Source organism: Loxodonta africana, chromosome 3 (genome assembly GCF_030014295.1).
Source record: "Loxodonta africana isolate mLoxAfr1 chromosome 3, mLoxAfr1.hap2, whole genome shotgun sequence".
Classification (NCBI taxonomy): domain Eukaryota; kingdom Metazoa; phylum Chordata; class Mammalia; order Proboscidea; family Elephantidae; genus Loxodonta; species Loxodonta africana.
In genome coordinates this window covers 95,306,521-95,325,055 of record NC_087344.1, presented here as the reverse complement: position 1 = coordinate 95,325,055, position 18,535 = coordinate 95,306,521, and the positions used below count along the sequence as shown (strand labels likewise).

General features: G+C 39.9%; 1 protein-coding gene across 3 annotated transcripts in view; it reads right to left on the bottom strand.

The window, feature by feature from the left end:
• The window catches only part of PRKAA2 (protein kinase AMP-activated catalytic subunit alpha 2), a 125,511-nt gene that overhangs the window by 67,294 nt on the left and 39,682 nt on the right, over window positions 1–18,535 (bottom strand). For all 3 annotated transcript variants that reach the window (XR_002786077.2, XM_003411055.4, XM_023549550.2), the window contains exon 2: window positions 14,312–14,453. Coding sequence is in view for 2 of the 3 variants with exons in the window: in XM_003411055.4 (XP_003411103.1) it covers window positions 14,312–14,453 (142 nt within the window). In the remaining variant the exon portion in view is untranslated. The remainder of the gene's footprint in view (window positions 1–14,311; window positions 14,454–18,535) is intronic.

Genomic DNA, 18,535 nt, shown 5'->3' with positions numbered 1-18,535 from the left:
TTTTTAGAATTACAGTTGAAGAAACTAAACATTAAATTAGAAAGGTTTTAAAAAAAAAAAACTTACCCAAGATTCTCAAACAATTAAATGGTTACACTTAATATTTGTTGAGTGCCTACTTGTATTATACTAGATGAGATGAGTAGTTGTCCTTCCATTTGTGCAGCTTATAGTCTAGCCAGAAGACAGACAGTAAACAAGTATTTTTTTTACAAAACACAAATCTGATCCTGAGTAGTCTAACTAAAAACCCTCAGGGGCTTCCCATTGTTCTTAAACCCTGAATAAATCAGACCCCTGCCTATCCCTCCTTTTAACTCACCTTTGACTTCCAACACCCCAGTCACATACTATTTTTTAGCCATTTGATCATGCACGCTGAGCTTCCTCCTGCCCCAGCACCACTGTGTAAGCTGTTTCCAATAACCTGAACCATGATGACCCTTACACCTCACCCTTTCATTGGTTGCTAGCCTCATTCTTTAGATCTCACCTTAAAGGTCACTCACTTCCCTGAGCCTAGAGCAGGTTCCTTTTTGCTCCCCCAGAAGCATCCAACTTACTTTCAAAGCTCTTAGGTCATTTTGTAATTACACATACAGTATGATGATTACTGGATTAATGAACATATTATGTACCTAACAAAGTAGGTATATAAATATATAGTGAATAAATTAGCACTTTGAAATAATGTGAGCAGTGTAGAGCCAGAGTCAGAATAATCTGAAGCTGAAAAATTAACACAAAAGCTCAACCAATAAAATTTCAAATAACAGGAAGAGGTAGAGAGAAAGGGAAACATAACTTTTAGAAGGGAGAAGACCTAAAAAACAGCTTCATATTAAGGATTTAGTGAAAAGTGCAAATTCTAAGCCTGGCCAGAACAAGCCAAATCTCTTGTACCCTTGAAAATAATAGTTATAATGAAGCATTATAAAAAATCCAATTATCAATCACTCATATGCCATCATTATTTTCTCACTACTGTAGAAAAGTAAACTAACATGCTCTACAAAAATTTTTCAAAAATGGCATCTCTAATTAAGCTAAAAAATTCAGTTATGCAGAAAAACCTATGCCCTAAACATTCCAGATGGTCAAGTTACATGCCTTTTTAAGGAAATCTTTCATATAAAATAGGATATAAAGCTCAAGGGAGACCCCGAAGGCCATGGTCCCCAGACTTTCTGTTAGCCCAGGACAGGAACCATTCCCAAAGTTAACTCTTCAGACAGGGGTTGGACCGGAATAGAGGATGGAAAATGATACTGGTGAAGAACGAGCTTCTTGGATCAAGTGGACACGAGACTATGTTGGCATCTCCTGTCTGGAGGGGGGATGAGAGGCCAGAGGGGGGCAGAAGCTACCCGAATGGACACAAGCAGAGAGAGTAGAGGGAGGAACTGTGCTGTCTCATTGGAGGGAGAGCAATTAAGAGTATATGGCAAGGTGTATGTAAATTCTTTGTATGAGAGACTGACCTGATTTGTAAACTTTCACTTAAAGCACAATAAAAATTAATTAAAAAAAAAAAAAAAAGCAATTCTCTCCCTAGGTAAAACGCTTGTGGCCTTCCAGACTAAGGGGTCAAACAGTAGCCTTTTTTTAACATAATAATTCTTGTCTTCCTGATATAGGGGGATCACCCACAACTCAGGACAATGAGACGCAGTAACTCGCGTTACCCGGTGATACTGGGGTTGCTGGGGATGGCTGAGTTTTGGGGGAAATAAAACCACATGCCTGAATAATAAGGAAGGAGAGCGTTCTCATTTTTGAAAAGAGTTTCAAGGATACATGATGGATCACATGAGTGCCTGAATAACAGAAATTATGCATTCTGTTTACAATTCCCAAAAATTTTTTATCAGCAAATAGGTAAGGAGCGGAGCAACTTTAATTTTAAAAAGGCCTTGCCTTGATGTCTCCCTCCCCCACCCACTATCACAAAGTAAAATACTGAACGATGAAGATTTAAACAAAATATTGGAGTCCCTGGGTGGTGCAAACGTTTCATGTTCTCAGCTGCTAACCTAAAGGTTGGAGGTTGGAGCCCACCCAGAAGTTCCTTGGAAGGAAGGCCTCACAATCTACATCCCAAAAAATCAGCCAGTGAAAACCCTGTGAAGCACAGTTCTATTCTGACACACCTGGGGTCACCATGAGTCAGAATCCACTCGATGGCAACAGATACTAAAAAAGTATTACTTGCCCAGATAATTTTCTTACATTGGACTTTTTTCAGTTCTTAAACTCTAACTAATGGAAAGTCTTTTAAAAAGTACTGTCATGTTTAACCTTTTCAAATGGAGGATTTGACTTTCAGCGATAAGTCTACAGGTCATCATGAAGATTGAACACCGTGTCCTTAGTTTGGTTATTTGTCAAAGAAGCAAGCCAGCTTTTCTCTTTCTTTTTTCCGTTTTTGTACTTCAGTAAAATGAAGGACATGTTCATTTGTAAATATTAAGACTTGAAACTATAAAGATACACAGATCGGGAAAATTCCAAGAAATGTATTTCATAAAGGGTAGTTTGCAAAATGCAAACAGCCTTCCCTGTACCAAAAGCAATCTAATAAAAATATGTATCTGTAATATCAAAAAAAAAAAAAAAAGACTAAAGGGCCACACCAGCCCTGGGGCAGGGACTGGAAGGTAGGAGGGAACAGGACAGCTGGTAATAGGGAACCCAGGGTTCACAAGGGAGAGTGTTGACATGTCACGGGTTTGTTAACCAGTGTCATACAACAATATGTGTACTGTTTTTATGAGAAACTAGTTCGTTCTGTAAACCTTCATCTAAAGTTCAATTAAAAAAAAAAGAAAGAAAGCACAACAACAATAACAAAAAAAAACTCATGGGAAAAAAAAGAAACTTTTCTAAAGGTAGGCAAAAATAAACATTCAAAAGTATACCATTTTGGTGGTTATATCTACAGAGATTTTAAAATATTATTTACATAGCGATACAATAATATTTTACTTTAATTAGAACTCAGGTATATAGAAATGTAGTAATTATTATACTTGGCTCATGACATTCAGTCTCCATTGGCCCATGAATGGCCTCTCTTTATTTAATTACTGTTTGTAATGATACAAAAAGCACCTATAAATACCCCACCCAAACAAAAAGTCAGGGCCTTGACAGTAACTTTCATCTAATTGTATACTCACCCTTACCACCTCATTGCTTGTCCTATCCAAGATAGCCGATATCCTGAATACCTTGTTCAAACATCCCTTCTTTCCATCTTTCAGAGTTTTATCTACACGTGCATATGTGTATGCACACACATTATTCATAGTCATATATGTATTTTCATGTTAATTGTTCTTAGCATTATAAAAATAATATGCTATACATAATCTTTTGGCATTTATTTTATTGATATTCAATCACATTATTATGTTTTGCTATAGTTACTCAATTTGACCACTGTATAATATTCCATTGTATTTATTCATCTACTCTCCTGTTAATGGGAAGACTATTTATCCTTCCAGTGCACCATTAAAGGGTATACAGAATGCCACTAGAATTTTGCTATTATAAACAGTGCTGCCGTAAGCATTCTTGCACAGGGGCAGTATTTTCTCTTTGGTATATACCTATAAGTGAAACTACTGGGTTATAGTATATGTGAATGTTCACTTTTAGGAGATAATGCCAACTGTAGTTTTCCTAAGAGATTTTTGCAATGTATAAGGGAGCCTGTGGATTTACATATTCTCCAACACTTGCAAAACACTACATACAATTCTTTATGAAATGCTTACTCATATTTGTGCCCAATTTTATTGAGTTGGTGATATTATTTTTGCACAGACATATAGAAAAAAACCAATATTTTTTCTAACATTCTATAAGATAATTAAAATGTCTTCATTTTTAATTTTATAAAACACCAAAAACAAATCCCGTTGCCATCATGTAGATTCTGACTCATAGCAACCCTACAGGAGAGAGTAGAACTGCCCACAGGGTTTCCAAGGAGCAGCTGGTGGATTCAAACCACCAGCCTTTTCGTTAGTAGCCAAGCTCTTAACCACTGTGCCACCAGAGCAATTTGGCTTTCATTTCCTCTGTATGTAGGTTTGTATATCTCTCTAAGGGACAATAATTTTTTAAACGTATGTGGGTGTCTGTATACGTGTGTGTGTCCGTGTGTGTGTATTGTTGTTGTTAGGTGCTGTCAAGTCAGTTTAGACTCATAGCAATTCTATGTACATTCCACAACTTGCCTGGTCTTTTGTCATTAGTGTTCAATGTATCAAAGTTATCCCTGAGATGGTCTCCGATTTCAGACAGGATATACTCATATTGGTATTTTGGCTTTCGTGAACTTGCTCTAATTTTCTTCAGCTTCAACCTGAATTTGCATATGAGCAACTGAGGGTCTGTTCCGTAGTTAGCTGCTGGGCTTGTTCTGACTGATGATACTGAGCTTTTCCATTGTCTCTATCCACAGATGTAGTCAATTTGATTCATGTGTATTCCATCCGGGGAGGTCCATGTGTATGGTCGCCATTTACGTTGTTGAAAAAAAGTATTCGCAATGAAGAAGTCATTGGTGTTGCAAAATTCTATTATGTGATCTCAGACTTCATTTCTATCACCAAGACCATATTTTCCAATTACCAATCCTTCTTCTCTGTTTCCAACTTTTACATCCCAATCACCGGTAATTATCAATGCATCTTGATTGAATGATGAATTTCATACAGCAGAAGTTGGTAGAAATCTTCAATTTCTTCATCTTTGCCTTAGTGGCTGGTGCATAAATCTGAATAATAGTCATATTAACTGGGCTTCATTGTAGGCCTATGGATATCATCCTATCACTGACAGCACTGTACTTCAGGATTGATCTTGAAACGGTCTTTTTGGCTTGACAATGAATGTGAAGCCATTCCTCTTCAACTTGTCAATCCCCACATACTAGACCATATGATTTTCCTAATCAAAATGGCCAATACCAGTCCAATTCAGCTCACTAATGCCTGAGATATTGATATCTATGCATTCCATTTCATTTTTGATGACTTCCAATTTTCCTAGATTCATGCTTCATACATTCCATGTTCTGATCATTAAAGGATGTTTGCAGTTGTTTCTTCTCATTTTGAGTTGTGTCATATCAGCAAATAAAGGTCCCAAAAGCTTGACTCCATCCAAGTCATTAAGGTCAACTTTGAGGAGGCAGATCTTCCCTAGCTGATTTTGAGTGCCTTCCAACCTGAGGGGCTCATCTTCCAGCACTATATCAGACAATGTTCCGCTACTACTCATAAGGTTTTCACTGGCCAATTTTTTCAGAAGTAGGCTGCCAGGTCCTTCTTCCTAGTCTGTCTTAGGGTGGAAGCTCAGCTGAAACCTGTCCAGTGTGGGTGACCCTACTCATATTTCAAATACCAGCAGCAAAGCTTCCAGTATCACAGCAACACACAAGCCACCACAATACGACAAACTGACAGACATATGTATGTATATATATATATATATACACATATATACATATATATACAATATCATTACCATGAATAAATAAACTTAACAAATCACAAATATCATCAAATACCCAAGTAGAGGATTATACCCTACACAATCTGGTCCCGTTTATGTCTCTGAGCTCATCTCTTACTCCATTACCATAGATTACTATGCTCTGTTGATCTCTGTCTGCAAGAATTTCCACCTAGAAGCTTTCATATTTGCTGTTCCCTCTGCCTGAAACACTCCTCCCCATCTCCCCTGCAATATCTGCATGGCACATTCCTTCAACTCTTTTACTAACATACTATATATTTTACTAATATGTGGTTTACTGTCTATCTCCTCACCACACACACACACACACACAAATCATGCTCCATAATGGCAGAGATTTTGTTATTGTTGTTGTTGTAGTATTTTTCTTCACTGATGTAATCTAGTGTCTATAATGGTGCCATTTGCTGAATGAATGAATCAGTAACACATCTTTCTAGCCTTATTTCCCTCCATTGCCCTACACACACACTCTGTGTACCAGTAAAACTGGACTGTTTATTCCCAACACACCTTGTTCTTTATACTTTCATTCTTCCAGGATGAAAACATTCAATAAAAATTTGGATACATACATTCAGAATTCAGGAGAAATATCCGGGAAAGAAAGATTTACAAAACTTGAGTGCACAGATTGTGAATGAAGCCATAGTAATAGAGGGAAGATACCTAAAGAGGGCTCGATAAAAAGAAGGGTAGGTGAGTTACCTCAGATTACTGAAATACATAAATATTTAACAGCCAGGCAGATAAAGACGGGGTCATAAGAAAAAAGTTTAAGAGGAGGCAAAAATAGAAAAAGAAAATCAAAAGACTGTGGTGTCATGAAAACCTAGGAACTACAGCATTTCAAGGTGGTAGTGGTTAACAATGTTAAAAAACTGTCCAGGGGCTAAATAAGATAAAGATTAGACAGGTGTTTTGGGCTGGGTTCTCTAGAAAAGCAAAACCAATTAAGTATTATTTATATACAGAGAGAAATTTATCTCAAGAAAATAGCCAATGTGGTAGAAGAGGCTGGCAAGTCCCAAGTCCGTGGGTCAAGCCTCAGGTTGGATGTTTCTCCTAACTTACGTAGCTGCAAGGGCTGACGAACCCAACATCGGATGGTCAGGCGGGCAGGCTGCTAACTCACAGGCTACAGGGGCTGATGAACCCAAGATCCGAAGGCAATACAGCAGACCGCTAGCTCAAGTCCCAAGAATCAGAGGTCAGATGATGACAAGCCAGACGCAGGATCCAGAGCAAGCAAGTGAGCTTTGCCAGAATGTCCATACATAAATTGGATATAGGCCATACCTCTGAGGAAGCACCCCCAACAACTGATTGGCAGATCACATCATGGAGCATGACATTATTACATAACTCCCAAACCACTGAGAATCATGACCTAGCCAAGTTGACACACAACCTTAACCATCACAGTCTACCCCTTGTCAACCTGGCACCTATACACATCTCCTTAGAACATGCACAATCTCTAAATGAGGACAAAGTCATACTTGCACCTAACATGATACAACTAACATGTGTACAACCAAAAATGAACTAGCCACATTTACATCTTATATTTTATAACCGAAGAAAAAAATATTTGATGCACACATACAAGGAAGAAATACTCGTAACAATTAGTCTTTGTTTCTGCATCTGGTCACGTGGTCATAACTGGTATTTAGAACTACTTTCCTACACCACCCATTCTGTATTCCCTTTGCTCTAAGCAAGCACCACAGCTACTAGTGGTTCTTTGTCTGGTGGGGTGACCCAAACCTTCATTCCTGAACGGTCTGGGCCATTAGTCATGTCAGAATTGGGCTGCTGTAGTATTCCACTGACTTTAATCACAGGACATGGTAATACTAAGGGATCTCCTGCATTCCAGACATACTCTTCTTTACCTCCATTATGTAATATCAGTAAGATTTCCTTTTGGTAATCAGGTTCAATCCTACTAGCCAATATAGGAACTTCCTTCTTCGCCTGTTGACCCAGAGGCATAAGGAGCCCAAAGTGGCCAGGTGGCATTCTCAACTTCCAGTTCAACTGAATCAGTAATATGTCTCCAGGTAGTGGCATCCCTCCCTTTGGAACTAAGACCTCTAGACTCGCAGAGTATAAGGTCACAGGGACAGGATGCAAAAATTTTGCAAGACGCCACCATATATTGGATGCTGGTTTAGGGCATATCCAGCCTCCTGGAGAACACTATGACAACCCTGTGAGGAACTGCCACTTAGTTGGCACAATAATTGTGTCTTTAGAAGCCACTCCATCATTCTATCAAGCCAGCTGCTTCAGGATAATGGGAAACAAGGTTAAACGAGTGAATTCCATGAGCACGGGCCCATTGCTGTACTTCATTTGCTGTGAAGTGAGTTCCTTGTTCAGAGGCGATGCTGTGTGGGATACCATGACAGCGGATAAGGCATTCTATAAGTTCATGGATGGTAGTTTTAGCAGAAGCACTGCATGCAGAGAAGGCAAATACATATCCAGAGTAAGTTAGACACTTACTTATTCTAGTAAGAACCAAACACTGACCTTTTTACGATGGAAGTGGTCCAGTGTAATCAACTTGCCACCAGCTTGCTAGCAGATCACCTCGAGGGATGATGCCGTATCATGGACTCAGTGTTGGTCTCTGCTGCTGGCCAACTGGGCACTCAGCAGTGGCTGTGGCCAAGTCAGCCTTGGTGAGTGGAAGTACATGTTGCTGAGCCCATGCTCAAATTCCATCCCTGACACCATGGCCACTTTGCTCTTGAGCCCACTGAGCAATGACAGGTGTTGCTGGGGAAAGATGATGACTGGTTTCCATAGAATGCGTCATCCTAACCACTTGATTGTTAAAATCCTCCTCTGCTGAGGTCACCCTTTGGTGAGCATTCACATGGGGCACAAATATCTTTACTTCTTTGGCCCATTTAGAGAGGGCTATCCACATACCTCTTCCCTATACCTCCTTGTCTCCAATTTTTCAGTCATGTTCTTTCTAAGTCCCTGACCATCCAGCCAAACCACTGGCCACAGCCCATGAACCAGTATACAATCACATGTCTGGCCATTCCTCCTTCAAAGCAAAATTAACAACCAGATGCACTACCAGAAGTTCTCCCCATTGGGAGGATTTCTCTTCACCAATGTCCATTAGGGAGGTCCCAGAAAGTGGCTGTACTGCTGCTGTTGTCCATTTTCAAGTGGTACCTGCATACAGTGCAGAACCATCTGTACACCAGGCACGAGTTTTCTCTTCTTCAGTCAGTTGATCATAAGGATCTCTCCTTGAGGCCACAGGTGCAGAATGGGAGAGGGCAGATAATGTAACAATAGTGGGGAACGTGGGCATTTGAGCCACTTCCTCATACAACTTTTACCTTCAGGTCCTGCTTGGGCCCAATCTCAGATACACAACTTCCATTTAATAATGGAGTGCTGCTGTGCACATCTGACTTTATGGCTCTGTGGCTCAGACAACACCTAGTTTACGATGGGCAGCTCGGGCCACATGGTGATTTAGTGGCCCATGGTTAACACTTTGATTACCAAATTTTTATCTTAAAAAAAAATTTTTTTTTTATGGCATGTGTTTTCAGTATTGGGATGCATGCTTACTAGTTGAGTGTGTTTAAATATGTGGTTGGCAATATGTATTTTGAGAAATACGATCTAGCAATACCAATGAGGCGATTGGCACTTTGGCGCCGCTGATCTGTGGTATAACAGTATGCCACTGAGAACTAACTTGATAATTTATTGCTGGCACCTCTTCCATTAGATTTCATGGGGAACCTCTGGTTTTCCAAATATGACACAAAAAAGCAAAACAAACCCATTAGGGTTCCCTAACTAGCACATAGGAAAGCCATAAGTATATTTGCAAGCCTTATCTCACAGAAATAAAGGAATGAAAGGCAGAAGTTTACAAAACTAACACATCTAGGAAGCATCACCTAATAGAATACTTAACTTACGCAACAATGAGACTCCAACTTCAGTCTGCAGAGCTTCACACATTTCAAAAGGGATCCACCTTTATGCTAAATGCATTAGCACCTGAATAACACCTGACCTCTAAGGTCCAGAGGCAGAAAAAGTGGCTGGCATACTGATTAGGCCAAAGGTAACAAAAACGGTTGAGTGTTCAGTCTCTACTAAGGCCCAGTAACAAGTCAAATGCTGTTTCTCACAAGGAGAGTAGTTATCTGCAGAGTTATCTGCAGAGGACTCGCCAATAGGGGTCTGCCAAAGATTCCAAACAACACCTCTATCTGCCACTGACACTTCAAGCACAACTGGATCAGCTGGATCATATGGTGAGAGTGGCAGAATGGCTTGCACATTAGCCTGAACCTGTTGCAAAGCCTTCTCTTGTTGTGGGCCCTACACAAAACTAGCAGTTTTTCAAGTCACTTGATAAATAGGCCAGAGTAGCACACTCAAATAAGGAATGTGTTGCCTTCAAAATCCAAGTGGGCCCCCCGGCACCGTGCCTCCTTTTTAGTTGTGGGAGAGGCCAGATGTAACAACTTACCCTTCACTTTAGAAGGAATATCTTGACACGCCCGATACCACTGGACCCCCAGAAATTTCACTGAGGCAGAAGGTCTCTGAACTTTTGTGGAATTTCTTACCCTCTATGTTTTTAGCACATAAATGTTTCACCACCAAGTCCAGAGACATTGATACTTCTTCCTTACTAGGTCCAATCACCATAATGTCATCAATCTAATGACCAGTATAACATCTTGTGGAAAGGAAAGATGATCAAGGTCCCTGAAGACTAAATTATGACATAGGGTTGGAGTATTAATATACCTCTGAGGTAGGACAGTGAAGGTGTATTGCTGACCTTGCCAGGTGAAGGCAAACTGCTTCTGATGGTCCTTCAGAACTGGAATTGAGAAAAAGGCATTGGCCAGATCAACAGCTGATACCAGATGTATTAATTTGCTCAAGCAGTGAAACCACATCTGGCTCAGTAGCTGCAGCTGGAGTCACCACCTGGAACCACCACCACGATAATCCGCAGTCATTCTACAAGATCCCTCTGTTTTTTAGACAGGCCAAATAGGACAGCTGAATGGGAATGTGGAGGGAATCACCACTCCTATATTCCTCAAGTCCTTGATGGTGGCATAATTTCTGCAATCCCTCCAGGAATGCAGTATTGCTTTCGGTTTACTATCTTGTGAGGTAGGAGCACTTCTAATGGCTTCTACGTGGCTTTTCCTACTGTAATAGCCCTTACTTCACTTGTCAGGGATCCACTGTGGGGGTTCTGCCAGTTGCTGAGTATATCTATTCCAAGAATGCATTCTGGAACTGGGGAGATCATTACAGGATTGGTTCAGGGACCCACTGGACCCACTGTGAGACGAACCTGAGCTAAGACTCCAGTAATAACCTGACCTCCATATGCCCCCACTCTGATTTTTGGCCACAGTGACGTGAATATACCATTATGTTTTTTTGAACATGCCGTTACTGAACAAACCAATTTGGAATAGTTCACTAGCAATAAATGCAGTGTAAAGACTAAATGAATGTTTCAAATCCCAGTGATAACTAGATCAGCCATTCATTTAAGGATTTCAAGAATGCTACTGTATTAGTTTCCTATTGCTGCTGTACCTGAAACAGTAACTTAAAACGACATGAATTATCTTACAGTTCTATAGGTCAGAAGTTCAACAAATTTCCACGGGCTAAAATCAAGGCGTCGGCAGAGATGTATTGCCTTACTGAGGATCTAAGGGAGGATCCATTTTCTTGCATTTTCCAGCTTTTAGAAACCACCCTCATTCCCTGGCTCATGGCTCCCCTTCTTCCATCTTCAAAGGCAGCAGTGGCCAGTCCAGTCCTTCTCACATCTTAACATTCTGACCGTGCTTCATTCTTCATAGGATGTCTTCTTTCTCTCTCTCCTTCAACCTCCCTCTTCTAATTTTAAATACCCTTGAGATTACACTGGGCCTATCCAGATAATCTAAAATAATCTCCCTATTTTAAGGTCAGTTGATTAGTAACTTTAATTCCCCTTTGTCATGTTACTTACCATATTCACAGGGATTAGAACTTGGACATCTTTGGGAGGCCATTATTCTGCCTACCACAGCTACTGTGTTAGCCTAGTTATCAGGTAAATACTGTAACTCAACAGGGTTATCAAATGGTTACACATTAATACTGACTAAGACTGCTCACTGACATACCACCCAAAAACCCACTGCCATCGAGTTGATTCCGACTCATAGTGACCCAATAGGACAGAGTAGAACTGCCCCACAGAGTTTCCAAGGAGCGCCTGGTGAAGTTGAACTGCCAACCTTTGGGTTAGCAGCCGTAGCTCTTAACCACTATGCCACCAGAGTTTCCTATATAATGAACCAGCAAACAAAGCCTCAAAGATATTAACGCTGATTTTTACAATACATTTATATAAAGTGCTTTTCTCTGCAACAATATTATTTGAGTGAAAATATAAATATAGTATTAGACCTCCTTCTACTTATAAATTCACTAACAATGATTTGCCTTTAACAAAAGAGCATTATTTGTCACATTATACTACTGATACTACTTGGAATTTCATTGTTTGATTGGTATTTAAATTTGAAGTTTATTTTTATTTCAAAACTGTATCAAAGCTAAAAGCATATAAAGTTTATACCTAGTTCTTTGTTTCTACATATTTAAGTAACAGTATATTAAAAATAATTGAGTCAAAACCAGAGATTCACATTATTTTTCCTTTACAATGGGTTCACATAATACAGTCTTGAGAAAGACTGGAGTACTGGGTGTCTTAGTCATCTAGTTCCACTCTAACAGAAAAACCACAAGTGGATGGCTTTAACAAAGAGAAATTTATTTCTTCACAGTAAAGTAGGCCAAAAGTCCAAATTCAGGGCATCAGCTCCAGGGGAAGGCTTTCTCTCTCTGTTGGCCTTCTCATCAATCTTCGCCCAGACTAGGAGCTTCTTCATGCAGGGACGCCGGGTCCAAAGGACACACTCTGCTCCCAGCACTGCTTTCTTGGTGGTACAAGGTCCCCCACTCTCTGCTTCCATCCCTTTTATCTCTTGAGAGATAAAAGGTGGTGCAGGCTGCCCCAGGGAAACTCCCTTTACACTGAATCAGGAAGGTGCCCTGAATAAGGGCAGTGTTACAATCCCACCCTAATCTTCTCAACATAAAATTACAATCACAAAATGGAGAACAACCACATAATACTGAGAATCATGGCCCAACCAAGCTGATACACACATTTTTGGGGGGGACGTAATTCAATCCATTTCATGAAGTAAAGAGTAACAGCATGGCATTTGGAATGTCAGATCTGAACTCAAATAACAGGTTTGCAACATACTAGCGGTGCCACCTTGGGCACACCGCTGATCCTCTTTAGATGCGTAGTTTCCTTGTTTATAAAATAAAGATAATACCTACCTGTCTTAGTCATCTAGTGCTGCTATAACAGAAATACTACAAATGGATAGCTCCAACAAAGAGAAATTAATTTTCTCACAGTCTAATAGGCTAGAAGTCCATATTCAGGGCATCAGCTCCAGGGGAAGGCTTTCTCTGTCGGCTCTGGAGGCATCAATCTGCCCCTGGACTAGGAGCCTCTCCATGCAGCAACCTTGGGTCCAAAGGACGTGCTGTGCTCCCTGCGCTGCTTTCTTGGCAGTATGAGGTGTCCCATCTCCTCCAACCCAGCCCCCCTTGCTTCCCTTTCCTTTTCTCTCTTGTAAGATAAAAGGTGGTGCAGGCCACACCCCAGGGGAACTCCCTTTACACTGGATCAGGGATGTGACCTTAGTAGTAGGGATGTTACAACCCCACCCTAACCCTCTTTTTTACATAAAATTACAGTCACAAAATGGAGGACAACCACACAATACTGGGAATCATAGCCCAGACAAATTGACACACATAATTCAATCCATGACGCTACCTTATAGGATTATCATGTGAATAAAGTGAAATTACAGATATAAAACACTCAGTACAGTTGCTGGTCACTATCAGGTACTCAGTAAGTTAGGTTAATATTTATTTTATAAAACTTTATCCAAGCTTTAAGACAAAGAATAAAGGCAATTTTCAGTGTCTATAATGCTGCATTAATAAGTATTAAGCAGCAGCATCAAATAATTTAAAGTGATATTGTCACATACATAATATCTGAATTTTCTATGGGTTGTCTATTTTTAATTATCTTATTTATTTTAAATTTAATTAATTAGCTTCTTTAATGATCTTTTAATATTTTATTTCTCTTTTAAGTTTGTAACTTGTCTTATTCGAAAACAAAAAAATTCATTTGGCTTCCTAAAAGGTTTACTATTACAGTAATACTTGTAATTCTATACATAATATACTATGCTAGGTAATCACTAACAGTTATTTTTTACCCTTTCAAAAACAGAATACCCAGATGCTAATGAAAACCCAGAAAAAAATTACAAAAATGGATCTAAGAATATCAAAGTCTTAGAAGACTTTTAAAGTGAATACTAGAGGTGAGTCAACTTGCAATACATCACCAATTTTTAAACAATGACTTTTAATTCTAAATTAAGAGTATGCAAAAAAAGGACTGATGGAGGTTAAACAAATTAACACCTGCTGACAAGAATATGAAAAATGGTACTTTTTCAGAAGGTTAACTAGAGATAATCAATTATTTGTAGATTCATAAAAAAAAATTCAAGGCAGTTTTTTCTGTTGGACTATCATACAAAATACTCACAGTTTGATAATATGAGGATGTCGGAAGAGTTTCAGATTTTGAATTTCTCGTTTTATTTTTCCAACAACATCCAAACTGCGAATCTTCTGTCTATTTAAGATTTTAACTGCTACTTTGTGGCCTGTCAGTTGATGTTCTCCAACTATAAAAAAGGAAAAAATGTGCTGTAGTCATAGCAACGTAATCATTTATTCATGCTTCCTCCCACTGTACCCCCAAACTTTTTTACTTGTATATACTGCTTTTATATCACTTACTGCACAGAACTGAAGTTATTTCTTTTCACTTCTGTCTCTTCTACTAGAGTATACACTCCTTGAGGACAGAAACTGTATCTTAGTCATCTCTGAATTCTCCCTAGCACAGAGATGTTCATCAAATATTTGTGGGAAAAAAAAAACACTTGTTGCCTTCGAGTCAATTTGGACTCATGGCAACCCTACAGGACACAGTAGAACTGCCCCATAGAGTTTCCAAGGAGCACCTGGTAGATTTGAACTGTCAACCTTTTGGTTAGTAGCTGTAGCTCTTAACCACTATGCCACCAGGGTTTCTGATTTGGGGAAAGGACTGCTGAATTTTACATTCCTACATAAAAATATAATCAAATTTGAAATATGTTTCAGACAAAACAGAATTTACTATTTTGTTGATGATTCTCTTTTTCTTCTTCTGTTTAATGCCAGTCATTCCATTATAGAAGCATAAATTATTCCTGAAATAAAAACTTATAACTATTTTCATTACTATTTCTTCAGAAAATTTCACATGTAGCCCCCCACTTTTTTTTTTTTTTGCCTTTTCCATAAAGCCTTCCTATTTCTCCCTATTTGATGGAATCTCTCTTTCAAACACTCGTAGTAAATTTATAAAACTCATTTCACTTACCATTTTTTGTCTATTGTAAACAACTGTGTATGTGACAAATCCTATGACATGAACTATTAGCTCACACCCTTCTTGAACAAGACAGTCAGTACCCATCTGAATCTCCCAGGAAGCATGTAGCACAGTGAAGTATGTAGCTTGGTACATAAAACCAAAAACCAAACCTGTTGCTGTCAAGTCAATTCTGACTCATAGCGACCCTATAGGACAGAGTAAACCTCCCCCATAAGGTTTCCAAGGAGGAGCTGGTGAATTCGAACTGCCTTTTGGTTAGCAGCCAAATGCTTAACGACTGTGCCACCAGGGCTCCACATAAAAAAAAAATTTTTTTTTTTTTTTTTTAGTAGATGCTAAATAAATAAATGTTGCATTAGGTGAAACAACAGTCCTTCCCCTTTCAAATGACACATTCATAGTAACCACACTAATAGTGATATCCTTAAATACTGCACTACAGTACAGATTAAAAAAAACCCTATTTAGGGAATGTGATGGTTAATATTATGTGTCAGCTTGGCTAGGCTTTGATTTCTCAGTGATTTGGCAGGCACTGGATTGATTGCTCTTCCATAATATAACATCATCACCTCCATGACATGATCCAATATGATCAATCAATTGAAAGGGGAGTTTCCTTGGGGGTGTGGCCTGCCTCTAGTATATAAATGGATGTTCTAGCAAGGCTCTCTCTCTCTCTTTCTTTCTCTGTCTCTCAACCCTTCATTCTTCTCTTCACTTGACCTCCTGTTCTTTGGACAAAAACCTGCAGAAGTCTTCAGGCTGCCACCTCACCCGAAGATTTTGAGTTCGTCAGTGCCTGCAACCACATAAGTCAGCAGAGAAGTCTTCAACCTGCTGCCTCACCCACAGATTTGGTGCTTGCCAGCCTCCACAATTGTGTGAGTCATTTCCTTGTAGCATATCTCTCTATATATATTTCTATATATGCCTCACTGGCTTTGCACCTCGAGACAACCCAGACAAACGGAGACAATCGTTCAGCCACTCTCCTATTTCCCTCAATTACTATTCTAAAACTTCACCATTCTCCTAAAAATACCTATTCAGCCCTTGATTCCTTTCAATAGACAAACTCACCTTCTATTTCACTGGGGAAAATTAAGTCATTAGGAGTGACTTCCCATACCTTCTTCCTAGACATTTATCTTAAAAGACTAACTTTTATCCACATCCCTCTTTCCTCCAGTTTCAGAGATCTTGTGGCTCTCCTCCTGTTCAAGGCCTGTCTTATCAATCTGTACCCTTGAGCCCATTTACCTTCTTCTTCTAGTCAAGCATTTTTTTTCTAATAGTTCCTTTTCTACAACTTATAAACATGTTCAAGTTTCTCCCATCTCCGCTCCCCAAAAAAAACCTATACCTTTCTCTAGTTTCCAACATTTGTCTCACCAAAATTTCTCAAGAGTAATTTGCATTTGTTGTCTTATTACCATCCCTAAATGCAACTGTGATTTGGTATGTGCCTTCACCACGCTACCGAAACCAAAGAGCCACCAAAGAGTCACCCATAAATTATCAAGCCATGTATACTTTTCAGTTCTCAGCTTGCTGTAATTTCTGCTACACTGGACACCATTGATCGTTCCCTCTTTTGGGTGTCAGTGCTCTCTCCTGGTTCTTCTACTAACTCTCAGATAGTCTTCTTTATTATAACTTCCTGGTCCTCCACCTGGAGCCCTGGTGGCACAGTGGGTAAGAACTCAGCTGCTAACCAAAAGGTCGGCAGTTCGAATCCACTAGCTGCTCCTGGGAAACCCTATGGGGCAGTTCTACTCTGTCCTATAGGGTCGCTATGAGTCGGAATTGACTGGACGGCAACGGGTCTGGTTTTCGTTCCTCCACCTGCTCTTTAAAAGTCCGTGTCCCCAGGTTTCAAATCTAGGCCCAAGATATCCTTGAGAGAGATCATTACACTAATTCACCTCACATAGTTTTTTTTATTTTTTTAATTTTTATTGTGCGTTAAGTGAAAGATTACAAATCAAGTCAGTCTCTCACACAAAAACCCATCTACACCTTGCTATACACTCCCAATTACTCTCCCCCTAATGAGACAGCCCACACTCCCTCCACTCTCTCTTTTCGTGTCCATTTCACCAGCTTCTAACCCCCTCCACCCTTTCATCTCCCCTCCAGGCAGGAGATGCCAACATAGTCTCAAGTGTCCACCTGATCCAAGAAGCTCACTCCTCACCAGCATCCCTCTCCAACCCATTGTCCAGTCCAATCCATGTCTGAAGAGTTAGCTTCGGGAATGGTTCCTGTCCTGGGACAACAGAAGGTCTGGGGGCCATGACCATCGGGGTCCTTCTAGTCTCAATTAGACCATTAAGTCTGGTCTTTTTATGAGAATTTGGGGTCAGCATCCCACTGCTTTCCTGCTCCCTCAGGGGTTCTCTGTTGTGTTCCCTGCCAGGGCAGTCATCGGTTGTAGCCGGACACCATCTAGTTCTTCTGGTCTCAGGATGATGTCCTCTCTGGTTCATGTGGCCCTTTCTGTCTCTTGGGCTCGTAATCACCTTTTGCCCTTGGTGCTCTTCATTCTCCTTTGATCCAGGTGGGTTGAGATCAATTGATGCATTTTAGATGGCTTAAACGCTTGCTAGCGTTTAAGACCCCAGACGCCACTCTTCAAAGTGGGATGCAAAATGTTTTCTTAATAGATTTGATTATGCCAATTGACTTAGATGTCCCCTGAAACCATGGTCCCCAGACCCCTGCTCCTGCTATGCTGGCCTTCAAAGCATTCAGTTTATTCAGGAAACTTCTTTGCTTTTGGTTTAGTCCAATTGTGCTGACCTCGCCTGTATTGTGTGCTGTCTTTCCCTTCACCTAAAGCAGTTCTTATCTACTATGTAATTAGTGAATACCCCTCTCCCACCCCCTCCCTCCCCCACCGCCCCCCCATAACCACAAAAGAATGTTTTCTTCTCAGTTTAAACTAGTTCCCAAGTTCTTATAATAGTGGTCTTATACAATATTTGCCCTTTTGTAACTGACTAATTTCACTCAGCATAATGCCTTCCAGGTTCACAGATTCCTCACTGTTCCCCTTTATCAATGCATAGTATTCCATTGTGTGAATATACCATAATTTATTTATCCATTCATCTGTTGATGGGCACCTTGGTTGCTTCCATCTTTTTGCTACTATAAACAGTGCTGCAATGAACATGGGTGTGCATATCTCTGTTCGTGTAAAGGCTCTTATTTCTCTAGGATATATTCCGAGGAGTGGGATTGCTGGATCGTATGGTAGTTCTATTTCTAGCTTTTTAAGGAAGTGCCAAATCGATTTCCAAAGTGGTTGTACCA